Source organism: Rattus norvegicus, chromosome 4, assembly GCF_021556685.1.
Source record: "Rattus norvegicus strain SHRSP/BbbUtx chromosome 4, alternate assembly SHRSP_T2T, whole genome shotgun sequence".
Taxonomy (NCBI): domain Eukaryota; kingdom Metazoa; phylum Chordata; class Mammalia; order Rodentia; family Muridae; genus Rattus; species Rattus norvegicus.
Window position 1 is genome coordinate 6364670 of NC_141537.1, and position 13651 is coordinate 6378320.

The 13651-nt window shown below is 41.4% G+C and overlaps 1 protein-coding gene across 2 annotated transcripts in view; it reads right to left on the reverse strand.

Annotated features, from left to right (window-relative positions):
* Positions 1 to 1127: 1127 nt before the first annotated feature.
* Ube3c (ubiquitin protein ligase E3C) overlaps positions 1128 to 13651 on the reverse strand; it is a 101297-nt gene continuing 88773 nt past the window's right edge. The window contains exon 23 of one of the 2 annotated variants that reach the window (NM_001427087.1): positions 1128 to 3034. In NM_001427087.1, coding sequence (NP_001414016.1) covers positions 2864 to 3034 — 171 coding nt within the window. In that variant the 3' untranslated portion in view covers positions 1128 to 2863. The remainder of the gene's footprint in view (positions 3035 to 13651) is intronic. The other variant, XM_087657916.1, reaches the window with a different exon arrangement.

Consider the following 13651-nt stretch of genomic DNA (forward strand, 5'->3'; position numbering starts at 1 on the left):
ACACACAAGAGACCACTATATAGTTATTAATCAGCCTGACATGAATATTGTTGTATTTGTGGGAACAGGCAATGGATACTACTTTTAGAAGTCAGAACATGGTATTTATACATCAAGGCCACTATCCTATCTGGGTTCAGGCTATAGTGTCTCACAAACAATTTCTTTCTTTTCTTTAGACAGGGTTTCTCTGTAGCCCTGGCTGTCTTGGAAATTGTCTATAAACCAGGCTGTCCTTGAACTCACAGAGATCCAGCTGGTTCTGCCTCCCAAGCGCTGGGACTAAGAGGGTATGTCACCATTGGTCTAGCCCATAACAATATTTTATAGGAGTAACCAAGACTATTGATCACAGATAACCATTACAGTGTCACTGTAGTACAGTAAGTTTGAAATGTGACAACTGCTAAACCTGGCAAAAAGACATTAAGAGCCTACATTCATAGACTTAGTATATGCAGGAGCCTACATTCATAGATCTAGTATATGCAGCCTGTAGAAATGTGTAATCTGTGAAGTATACTCAGTGGAAGTATGCCCATGTCTAGAGTCATCCAACCCTCATGATTCTGGAACAGATGCTTTCATGTGTTTGGTGAACTTCTACACTGGACTTCTGGGTCCCCAGTTGTTCTAGGTCACTATTCAACACCAGAACTTAAAACCAGCTGGCCCTGCTCCAGTGCAGTGTTATCTGGGGTAACTATGATGATAGTTTGTTTCCTGTTGTGTGTCTGGATAGATGTGAGTGAAAGAGCAGTGGGCTGTTAATTTCCATTTGAGTAATATAAAGTTTTAAGCTTATGTTGTTTTCAGCAAACGTTTAACTTTACCACAGGCACTCCTGAGCATGAACACAGGTGCCAGCAGCAGTACACTACAGCCCACATTGAGTACCTCCATACAAGTTGTGCCTACTTAGTGACAGTATACACCTGGTGCTTATGATGTGATCAGAGAACACTTTATGTGGTGAGTTCACAGGCACCAAAGCAAAGCTCTAAGCATGTAAACAGTCCATGAGAAATACCTATAATAACCAACCACAGCCCGAAGTCTCAGAAAAAAAAAAAGTCACCCAAAGTAAGCAAAATAGGACCAAACACAAAGGCACCTAGAACAATGAGGAAATGAGAATCTTCCTTTAGGAAGATTTATTTTTTTTCTCAGTAATTTAATATAAGACCCATTGAGTGCCTGAGCACCTTATTCCTGGTGAGTATTCCAGAGACGATACTGATCCCAAATGGCTGAATTCAAGGTATCACAGGATGTGTGGCTTCCTACATTGCAGATATATGTGACCTGGGAAAGTAAGTTGACTACAGCAGAACACAACTGGCCATTGACCTGGGGCAGCACTCCAACACAATCTTGGGGAAAAGATTTAATGTAGATATTCATCCATTAGGACGTACAAATAAATAAGCTCAGAAGAGCCAGCAGAAAAAAAACAAACTGCCAATTTATCTTCAGTCTCAGATACGTCAATTCTAAAATACTAATACACAAATTAACTAATAAAAAGATGTAGGACATTCAATATAAATATCCCCAAACAAAAAACAAAATCAAGGATAAATGCTATTTCTTCCTATGTGTCAGGACTACAAATAGCATTTAAATACTTTATTATTCAAATTAAGAAATTATACATTTTGTCTGATAATTGTCATTGTCTTAAAAGTGTCATTCAGTTTTCCCACATTTAAAAGCATATTGCTAATTCTGGTTACCGAGCCTCTAGGCACGATGCTGGACTTGGATGAGAAGCAGTCTGGAGTCCTCACCAGCTCCATGATCCTTGCATGCTAGCCTCCCAGATGCTTCCCTGATTCCTGTTTGCAGAAGCTGAGGTCAACTGGCAACAAGCTGGACCCTGATAAAGTGCCTAAATGAGAATCACCTGGCCTGATGCTCTTCCCTGACAGATGCCAGGGATGCTGTCTTCTTATTAAAACAGCGGCAGAAAACAAAGGTGCTGAGGCCTGGATGAATCCCCCCAAGATGCGCAAGATGATGGGCAGCACTGTTAGGCCAGGAGAGCATGTGGATCACGGAGAGACGCAGCCTGCCACTTTGGTTCAAATGACTTTAATAAAAGCTGCAGTGCCCACATCCCCCAGTTGCCAACTCACTACAGGTGACACAGTACCTCAGGAAGTATAGGGATGCTCCTTCTCTGCCTCCTGGAAAGCTTCCCAGGCACAAAGCAGAGACAAGGAAAGAGCAATGAGGACAGCAGTCACCTCTCACCCACACAGCCATGTCCAAACCTCATGATGCAGGTCAGTAGGAGTCTGAAGACAAGCATGCGATTCCCACCTGGGTGGGGGACATGGCTTAAAAAGCACAAATAAAATAATACTAGAGTTATCCATTTTCCAAACCTAACCACTTTGGGAAAAGGCAGCAGGAAAAAATACCTTCAGTTTTACAATTAGGCTTGTAAACAATCAACCACATGAGAAGCAGTGGCTCGGGGCTCTGTGTATCAGCCCCAGATTCTGTCTACAGATACTGGTGCCTGACCCAGGAGGGGATATAAACCAGATCAGCAAAGCCAGAGCTTCATCTTTGGTTAATTTCATTGAGTTGCCACTATTCTAAAACCTGTGCTCTTCTTGGCAAAATTACTAAACCAGCCACATAGCACATAACAATAGCTAGGTTATGTGAAAAGCAAATGTCCATCTATGTATGTGACTGTGTCACAATAAAACCATCTTAAAAAAAATCAGAAAGGGAGGGATGCCAGATAGAAGGCCTGAGGAGAGCCGAGGGTCCCGCCTGAGTGCTCTCTTGGGTCTGGTAGGTGCTGGCTGCCTTTGGGTCAGATCAAGTTCCCTGGGCTCAATTCAGCTCAGCTCAACTCAAAGCCAGCAGCACACTCGATGGCATACAGCAGCTTGCTTCGCAGCAGGGCTTCATCATAAAACTCTGGGAGCTTCAGCAGGTTCATGCAGGTGCTGGCTGTAGGTAGCCGCTCAAGGTCAGAGCCTCCATTGTGAATGCAAAATGCAGGGTATAGCTCCTAGAAGACAGAGCACAGGATATGGTTAGAGGACTCTGGCATAGCCTGGAGCCCACCAGTTATTCTCGAAGCTTCTTTTCTCAAAAATATTTTTTCTTATAAAAAGTACTTATCTTAAATTCTGTGTATGTACATGTATGTGTGTCTGTCATGTAAGGGCGTCACCCAGTACCTAGGGGTGTTTGGATACCCCTTGAGCTGAGGTTACAAGTGGTTGTAAGCTGCTGGACATGGGTGCTTGGGTCCTCTACAAGACCAGTATGGGCTCTTAACCACTGGGCCACTTCTCTAGACACTTGCCTTTTTTGTTACTGTATGTATGTATGTATGTATGTATGTATGTATGTATGTATGTATGTATATATGTATTTTTGATTTTTTGAGACAGGGTTTCTCTGTATAGCCCCAACTGTCCAGCATTTCCATCTGTAGAGCTACTGACCTTGAACTCAGACCTACATGCTTCCCGAGTGCTGGGGTTAAAGGCATACACTACCACTGCTCAACTTCATTATGGTTTTAAATATCTTTAAAAATTATATTTGTGTATATTTGTGTGTGGGCACATACAGAACATATAGAAGTATAGCAGACAACTATACTATAGCAGTCAGTTCTTTACTTTTACTACATGTGTTGGGGTACTGAATTTAGGTTGTCAGGCTTGGTACTTTTACCTGTGAGCTACCTCTCCAGACAGACACACACACACCCCCCAGTGTGTACATTTGAATTGGTGTTTTGCTTGCATGTATGTTTGTGTGAAGGTGTTGGGTCCCCTGGAAGTGGAGTTACAGACAGTTCTGAAGTGCCATGTGGGTGCTGGAAATTAAACCAGGGCTCTCTGCTCTTAATCTCTAAGCCCTCTCCCTGTTTGTTTGTTTGTTTGTTTTTTTTTTCTTTTAATTACAGAGGACTCAGCTCCAAGTTGTAGCAAAATGATGAATTGTTTGATGTGGTTAGAGCAAAATGGAAATGACAAGCTGCATGCACTTTTCACCCCCTTCCACCTCCACTACCGCCTTGGTTTTTCCAAGACAGGGTTTCTCTGTGTAACAGCCTGGCTGTTTTAGAACTCTCTTTGTAGACCAGGCTAGCATCAAACTCATAGATAGATATGCCTGCCTGGGATTAAAGGCATGTGCTACCACCCATAGCTACCCCCCTTCCCCAAAAAGTAATTTATTTTTGTTTAATGTGTATGTGAACCTGGTGCCTAAGAAGGTCAGAAAAGAGCATCAGGTCATTGGAACTATAGTTATAGCCAGTGTGAGGCACTATGTGGGTGTTCTGTAAGAACAGTGAGTCATTTCTCCAGCCTTATACCCACCTCAGGAATCTGAGACAGGTCTAGGACTGAACTGAGAATTTGAGGTCAGGCCACATTACAGAGTAAGATCCCCATCTCAAAAGAGAGGGGGATGGGGGAAGGGAGGGGGGGAAAGTTGGGGGGGAAGAGAAAGAAAAGGAGGGAGGGATAGAGGGAAGGAGGGCATGAGAGAGGGGGAGGGGGAGGGAGAACAAACATTCAAGAGAGAGGGGACAGCAAGGATCAGTTGGATACTTCAAATGAACTTCAGTAGTCACACCAAACTTAGAAACCATGTAGATGTGTCAACAACACACATAAACAACATGACAGAAATGGAAGCAAAGCACAATCTCTCTATAAAAAGCAAGTAACTCGAGGGACCTATTCACTGGTTGCTCAGTCACAGAATGAGCATTATTTTAAGCTACTAAAAATTTTAAATTGAGCCAGGCAGTGGTGGCACAGGCTTTTAATCCCACTACTCTGGAGGTAGCTGCAGAAACGTTTTGTGAATTCAAGGCCAGCCTGGTCTACAAACTGAGTTCCAGGATAAACAAGGCCACAGAGAGAAATCTTTGTCTGGAAAAAAAAATTAAAAAAATTAAATTACATTAAATTTAATGTATGTGTGTATGCGCACACACCATGAGCACCTATGGAAGCCAAGAGACAACTTACAGGAGTTAGTTTCAACTATGTGGCACCTAGGAATCAAACTCAGGTCATCAGACTTGGCGGCAGGTACTAGCTATCTTACCAGCCCCACTAATGTTTTGTTTTAATTTATTTATTTATTTTTTGTTTCTATTTTTGTTTTGAACTGGCAACATAGTCTGAACTTGTATGATGAATGAAGGACCACAGTGGATGGCTTCCAGATATTAATGAACCCTTCAGAGTTGATACTCAACGAAAGAGACATCTCTGGGGTGTAGAAGAATTTTAATCCAGCAACATGGTTACTCTGTCTGGAATATAGACATGCCCTTAGCACACACCTTTAATTCCAAACAAAGTTGTCTAATTGAGAGGCAAAGTGATAAATCAGAAAACGATTAGATAAAATAGAATATGTTCAACTCCCCTGAGAACAGCATAGGAGAAAAGAGTGTAGGGAGAGGCAGTTGAGTTGAGCTGAAGTCAGTTCAGTCAGTAAGTGCAGTAAGCGTGCAGTGCAGTGCAGTGCAGTGCAGTGGAGTTGAGTTCATTAGTGAGTTCATGCAGTTCAGTGCAGGTCAGCAGAGGCAGCTGAAGTCAGAGTAAGGATCCAGAAAATTAGTACAAATTGCCAGGGTTAGTTTGAGGCCAAGTAGAACAATTCAGTGAAAGCTGAGAGAAAAGCCATATTGAATTAGTCTTCTTGGAGAGGAGTTTGAACTAGAACAGCTGTGTTGAACCAGCCAGCCAGAGTTCAGAAAGAACAAGAAAGGGTGAGCATATTCGTCTCAGAGACAACAATTACATCAGGTGAATAAAAATTACTTTTACACTGAGGACTTTACTATAGCTCTTCTGTACAAATCATTTCTTGATGTAACCTAATAGCTGATCAGAAAAGTTCTTTCTAGAAAGTTTCACTTGGTGATAAAATGATCATTTTGAATGGCCATAGTCACAAGTGGCTACTAGTATCACTTGATTAGAAGTGATCAGAGTGCTGGACCCACAAACCAATCTTAGCACAGGGATAAGTCTCCCCCTCCCACCTTGCCTCCAACTAGATCTGAGTAAATGGTTAGATCTGCAGAAAAAAAAGAAAAATCCAAACATAGAAACTGAGCAAACCTGTTGGTTTCTAACATTTTCCCCATATAATCATGTTACAGACAAGAGCATAAGATGAGTCAAGAACATGTAGCCTGTTTCTAGGGGTACTTTGTCTACCCTACTGGGTATGTGGACAGGATAGTGCTAATGAATGCTATTTAAAGATATGACAGTGAATGCTGGTTATTATTGGGTTTTTTTTTTTTTTTTTTGGTTCTTTTTTTCGGAGCTGGGGACCGAACCCAGGGCCTTGCGCTTCCTAGGTAAGCGCTCTACCACTGAGCTAAATCCCCAGCCCCGGTTATTATTGTTTTTAAAGATACATTTATTTTTATTTTATGTGTGAATGATTGCCTGCCTGCATGAATGTATATGTACCATATGCATGTGTGATATCCTCAGAGACTAGAAAGGGAGTTGGATCCTTGGAAATTGTAGTTAAAATATGGTTGGTGAGTTGCCATGTGAGTGCTGGGAACTGACCCTAGGTCCTCTGCTAAGTCATCTTTCCAGCTTCATGTTGGTTACTTCTAAGGTACAACACTGAACCCTTCATTTCTAGTTGTAGATACCCAGATCCCCTTAGATACGTCCACTGGCATTTAATGCAAAGAAGAAAGTAAGCGTTCTCTCATTTTCTATCAGCACATCATAGCCATTATTCTGTGCCTTCCTCTTTACTCTGTTACCATGTCCTATGACTCTGCCCAAGTCATACAGTGGTTCTTTCCACCCTACTGCATAGGAGCACACAGACTGCTGATAGGCACACATACAGTTTCAACACTGCATACATGAGGCTGTAAAGAAACTACTTTTTGTGTGTGACTTTCTGGGCTGACCTTGAATTCAGTATGCAGTAAAGGATGACTTACGTCCCAATCTCTTGCCTCTACTTCCCAGGTGCTTGGATGAATGACAGGCACACCTCTACACCCAACAACAATTGTGTGAATAAACTCACAGTTATATTGTCTGTAGGCTAAACACATATCTGCTCTAAGCCGATGGTAACTGCAGACCTGTACATTGAGATCCAAGGAAGTAAAGGCCGAATGGTACAAATAACCAACCCATGAGGACCATCAGGTACCATTTTATACCTGAGATGTGACTATTCTTTTCCAACACATAACAAGCAGAGAGTGCTCCGAACTGGCATATTCTCCCAGCCTGGATAGACAGATATCAGATGTCTGCCTAGCTCACCACTCATTGCAAGCATCAACAAGGTGAGGAACAGGGGGCCAAACTGGTACCTGTACCGGCTGGTTACAGGGACTTTAGAGCTCTGCTCTTTGGTGCTGTGACTAGAGTGAAGATAAATTACTTAAGGCCACATGATGAGACACGATCATGTTCATTAAAAGTACAGTTGTGGTCTGTCATCCTAGCATTCGAAGCTTCTGTGCTGACTTAAATTTTATTTATGTCAACTGACACAAAGCTTGAGTTATTAGAGAGGAAGGAGCCTCAACTGAGAAAAAGTCTCTATAAGATCAGACTGTAGGCAAGCCTACAGGGCAGCAGTCAAACAACCCTTTCATAGGAGTTATCCTAAAACCATCAGAAAACAGATATTTACAGTACAACTCACAACTAATTATATTACTTATACTAATTTAATTACATAATACTTACTTTATATTAATTTAATATAATTAAATTATATTATATTAATATTAATTATAATTATAAGGTAGCAATAAGAAAATAGGGCTGGGGGTCACCACAACATGAGAAAATGTATTAAAGGGTTACAGCATTAGGATGTTGAGAACCACTGCAGTAGAGCATTTTCTCGATCACTGGTTGATAGAGGAGGGCCTAACACATTGTGGGTGAGGCCAAACCTGGGCTGATGGTTCTTGGTTCTGTAAGAAATCAGGCTGAGAAAGCATGAGGAGTAAGCCAGCCAGCAGCACTCCACCATAGCCTCTGCATCAGCTCCTGCTTTCAGGTTCCTGCTAAGCTTGAGTTCTAGTCCTGACTTCTTTCAATGATGAATAGTGATGTGAAACCATAAGTCAAATAGACTCCTTCCCAAGTTGCTTTTGGTTATGGTGTTTTATCACAGCAATATAACCCTGACTAAGACACCGAACCTCCTCCAAATTAAAAGAATATTTAACACATGAAAAAAATGGTTCTGATTTTTTGGAGGTAAGGGCTTGCACAGGCTAAGCAAGTGCTTTACTTGTAAGCTGTGTCTCCAGCTCAAGAAAATGATGAATAAAAGTAGCAGGTTATGAGTGAACAAAACATAACAATGGCCTGAATGGAAAAGAATATGTTTTTCTTCTTTTACCTAACCACTGCTTCCCGTATGCCCTGTTGAAACCATAGGCTTTGTTAGAAAGAAAACAAATCCAACAATGTAAGAAATAGTAGTTATCTTACAGCCATTACAGCAGAACAGAGAATAAAACTTAAACAACATTCCCATTGTAACAGTGGACTCTGCAGAAACTGGGCACAAAGTAACTTTTGTTTCCTCACTGAGTAAGAACGCAATCTGTCAAGGGCCATATAAAAACCTAGATGTGCCAGGCATGGTAGGACATGCCTTTAGTCTAAGCAGTTGGGAGGTTGACTTATATAATAGAGACCATGTTTCAAACAAACAAACAAACGACCTAGTTGCTTATTTGCCCTGTCAAAAAGAAACTTTAAGAACTATGTGTAGATATAATATTCAAACTCTAATTGGGCCTGAGTGTGGGGTTACACACCTGCAAATTACAGCACTTAAGAGCCTGAGGCGGGGGCTGGAGAGATGGCTCAGTGATTAAGAGCACTGACCGCTCTTCTAGAGGTCCTGAGTTCAAATTCCAGCAACCACATGGTGGCTCACAACCATCTGTAATGGGACCTGATGCCCTCTTCTGCTGTGTCTGAAGACAGCTACAGTGTACTTATAATAAATCAATCATCAACCAATCAATCTTTAAAAAAAAAAAAAAAAAAAAAAAAAGAGGCTGAGGCAGGTCTGCTGTGAATCTCAGGCCAGCCTGGACATCTTGAAGTTCTGTTTCAGTGAAACAGAAGCTGGCTGAAATATAGCCTTTCTCAAAAAGCAGCAAAACAGAACAAAAACAAACTACAAACAAGAACAAAGCATTCTCTTATTTGTAATTACAGCATACTGTGCCACTCTGAGTCTCTCATAAGGAATAGGAAGTGAAAGAGAACCAAGAAGCATTCATTACATTCCAAAATAGGCAGTTCTGAGTATACGGGGCAGCCAGCTTCTCAAGCCCTCAAAAGAAACAAAAATAACAACACTACGAAAACAGAAAACACTCAAGACAAAAGATTTGATGGCAGGGTCAGCAGTTTCTTTGTAAATGGACAGTGAAACACCATATTTTACCATCTCTTTCATAATGCTAATTGAGTTTCCTACTTCGGATCTTAAAAGTGAAAGATAAAGTTCTTTATTGAAATCTGAGTCAGGGGCAACATTTTATACATAATTAAATATAATACAACAGAAATTTGTGTTAGTTCAGAAAAAAATCATCAATTTACTGTGTGGCCTGATAACAATTTTTCTACAGTATTTAATGATTTTTGTCTGCAACAATTCCATGAATTAAACACACTAGCTCTAATTAGCAAATGCTGCTCTTCCTCAGTAAGTGGACACAGAGGTGTTTGCTTTGTGAGTTTCCTGCTATTTGCAGTCCATCAGAACTATGTTGTCCCCACCCCCCCACCCCCCCTCCACCTATGTGCTCTGGAGCACTCAGAGCCACCTCTGGGAAGAAGACATAATGTCAGCATGCTTTTCTAATTCTGAAGTCTGACACAACAGTTGTAAAAACTATTATGGAACTCTTTGCTTTCTTGGAAGACAGGGTGTTGCTATGGAACTACCAACTGGTTCTCCTGCCTTAGCTTCACGAAGTGCTGGATAATAGGCATGCATTAGCATATAGTTTTTCCTTTCCTAGGTGAGTTCAGCCTTGGTATATTCTTTATTGACCATTTCATGTTTATCTTGTTTTTATACTTTCTATTTCATGATTCTTGACAACTTTATTGTAGTTGTTCTTGAGACAGAGTTTCTAGGACCCAGGCTATCCTAGAACTCACTCTGTAGATCATGCTGGCCTCCAATGTTAATACTTTAAAAGATTTATTTTAATTTTAGATATGTGGGTGTCTTGCCAGAATTCTGTCTGTGAAACACATTGCTCAGTGCCTGCAGAGGCTAGGAGACCTTCTGAAAGCAGAGTCATACAGATAATTATGACATCATAGTCATGCTCTGGGCACCAGGAGTGGCCAGTGCTCTTAACTGCTAGGTCCATCTCTCCAGCTTACTTAGTATTTATTGTCTCTACTCTCTACTCTTTTTTTTTTTTAAAGATTTATTTATTTTATGTATACGAGTACACTGTAGCTTTCTTCAGACACACCAGATCCCATTACAGATGGTTGTGAGCCACCATGTGGTTGCTGGGATTTGAACTCAGGACCTCTGGAAGAGCAGTCACTGCTCTTAACCGCTGAGCCATCTCTCCAGCCCTACTCTCTACTCTTGAAGACGTATTTGGTTGTTTACCCTGCTCCAGTAACTTGGAAGAATCATATGATTTCTGTCCTACTTGTTTAATGAACTTTCTTATTGCTCACTGTCGGCAAACCCAGCAGTGTGGACAGTTTTTTCTTGTGAAAAATGAGCTCCTGGCAGTTGTGCAGACCTTCCTATCTTCACTTGAGTATTACCTAAGATGCTGTGCCGAACTATCACTGTCCATTTTTAAAAACAGCTTAGTAAACTGTAATTGGTTTACTTAAGGACTTAGCCATTAAACCTATGATTCTAGCAAATTGCTACATTTGTGCCATTATCCCCACTATGCAGGTTTGGACCATTCTGCACCCTCAATGAGCTCTTCCTTCTGCCTTGGCCCCAAACCTACCTTTATAGCTCTGGCTTTAAGAGTATTTTATGTGGTGGAATTCAGTCTTCTGATCATACTATAGTAGTTTGCTTCTTTTATCTGTCTGAGTATCTGCAGTTCATGGTGGCTATTACTAGCTGACCCTTGGCCTTCCAGGTTGGGACCCCACAACCCATGCTGTCACCTGTCCTAAGCACACTGCTTGAGGTGATGCCATAGAACACTTCTTTTTTTTTTTTTTTTCCGGAACTGGGGACCGAACCCAGGGCCCAGCAAGTGCTCTACCACTGAGCTAAATCCCCAACCCCCGCCATAGAACACTTTTAAAAGAACCGTTTATACCTAACCAAACTGTCCAGAACACACAGAAGGAATTAAAGGACACATCTAACTTGCTAAGGTACTATAGGTCCAATCCCAGCATTCATGAGACCAAAGCAGCAGGACTAAAGAGTTTGAGGCCAGTATGGGCTAAAAAGTGAGTTCAAGGGTAAGCCTAAGCTACAGAGCAATGCCATCTAATAACAAAAAACAAAATGGAAAAAATACCATGCCCATGCATGTCACTACACTGGATCCTTATCTGGAAGACAAATTCTACAGGGGTAATTAAGGGACAAGTGGTATAACTTCACCAAGCCTCAGATACCTGAAACTGATTAGAAACATGGCTGCCTGGCTCCACATAGCAGTGTGAAGCAGCTGGTCCCAAGAGCCTATGAGTATCTGTTTCTGACAAGCTTTCTAGTGCTTTTGGAACTGTAGTCCGCACAACGAGACTCTACACTAGTGTGTTAGACACCGTAAATGCACCATAGACAAACTCTTCTACTATTGATCACTGAACTGTAGTAACTTACAGGACTGGCTCTATTCTAGGATAATATGGAGTAAAATATCTAACAAGAAAAAGAAAGATATCCCTAATCTGAAATGATTTAGGACTACCGAGCAAATATGGCCAGGCAAGGGGTTAAAGTAGACAAAGAAAGTCTTTTCCAGTTTTGCTGCCATAGCACATATGTGGGGGATGGCAGAAGACAGCCTTGGGTAGTAGTTCTTGCCTCCTACATTCGTGTTGAAGTTTTAGGACAATTTGTGGGAGCTGGTTCTTTTCTTCCTCCATGTGGGTCCTAGAGATTAAATTCAGTACACCAGGCGTGGCAGTAACTTAACCACTGAGTAACTATGCTGGTTCCTCATGTATGCATTCATGCATGTGTGGGTATGAACACACACACACACACACACACAAACACACACACACACACACAAACACACACACACACACACACACACACACACACACACACACACAGCTGAGCTATGTTTGTGTTTGAGACCTCACCATATAACTCTATCTGCCTGCCTCAGCCTCTAAGGGCTGTGATAAAAATTCTTTTCCATCCATTACATAGGTTTTAGGGATTGAACTCAGTGTTAGTTGTCAGTTTTGGCAGCAAGTGTCTTTTCCCAGTGAGCTATGAACAGCCCCTGCTGGGCTGTCTTGCTATCTCCACTATGTATTTATTAAATATAAATGCTGCTTTATTCTTTTTATAATGAATACAAGAAATATCATTAAATGTCTCTCAAGCAACATTTTTGTGTGTGGAACGTTTCTGTGGGTGGGTATGGGTATGCGTGTGGAAGTGAGATATTGGGTGACTTTCTCAATTGCCCTCCACTTGATTTAAATTTGTAAATTGCGTGTGTGTGTGTGTGTGTGTGTGTGTGTGTGTGTGTATGTGTGTGTGTGTGTGGTGTATTTGAGATTAGAGGACAACTTTAAGGAGTATATTCTCTCCCGCCAGTCTTTTTCAAAGCAGAATGTCTCATTTCTACAGCACAGTGTAACCTAGGTTAGTTACTGGAGAACATCTAGTCTCAACGTACTGTAGGAGTGTTGACATTACAAATGCACAGTACTGGGGTTGGGGATTTAGCTCAATGGTAGAGTGTTTGCCTAGCAAGCGCAAGGCCCTGGGTTCGGTCCTCAGCTCTGGAAAAACAAACAAACAAACAAACAAACAAACAACAAACCCACAAATGCACAGTACTGAATCAGGATTAGACTTAAGTAGTCAAGCACGTGACTTTACCTGCTGAGTCATCTTGTCTTGCTACTCCTGTTTTGAAACAGTCTTTCACTGAACTTCAAGCTCACTAATTTAGCTTGACTGGCTGGGTAGCAGGCTCCAAGGATTTTTTTGTCTCCATTTCTCTAGTGCTATATAGGACCAGTTTTTTTCAACTGAGTATTGAGTACCTGTTTGTTTATTCTGTTTTGAAGACAGCAGGGTCTCACTATTTAGCTCTCACTGGCTTTGAACTCACTATGTAGACCAGGCTGGTCTCCAACCCACAGATATTAGAGTCCTGGGATTAAAGGCATATACCCCCTTGCCTGGTAGATACTAGGTATTGGATTTAGGTCCTTCTGCTTGCACGTAAATATTTACTAATTGAACCATTTCCCCACCCCACCCCTCAAATAACTTTAATTACTAAAAACTATAGGCTTGGTAATTACTTTTCAGAAGTAATCAAACAAGGCCAGGACAATGTAAAGCAAATGGTAATAACAGTCATGACCAAAAATCTACTTCTGCTCATCTCAACACC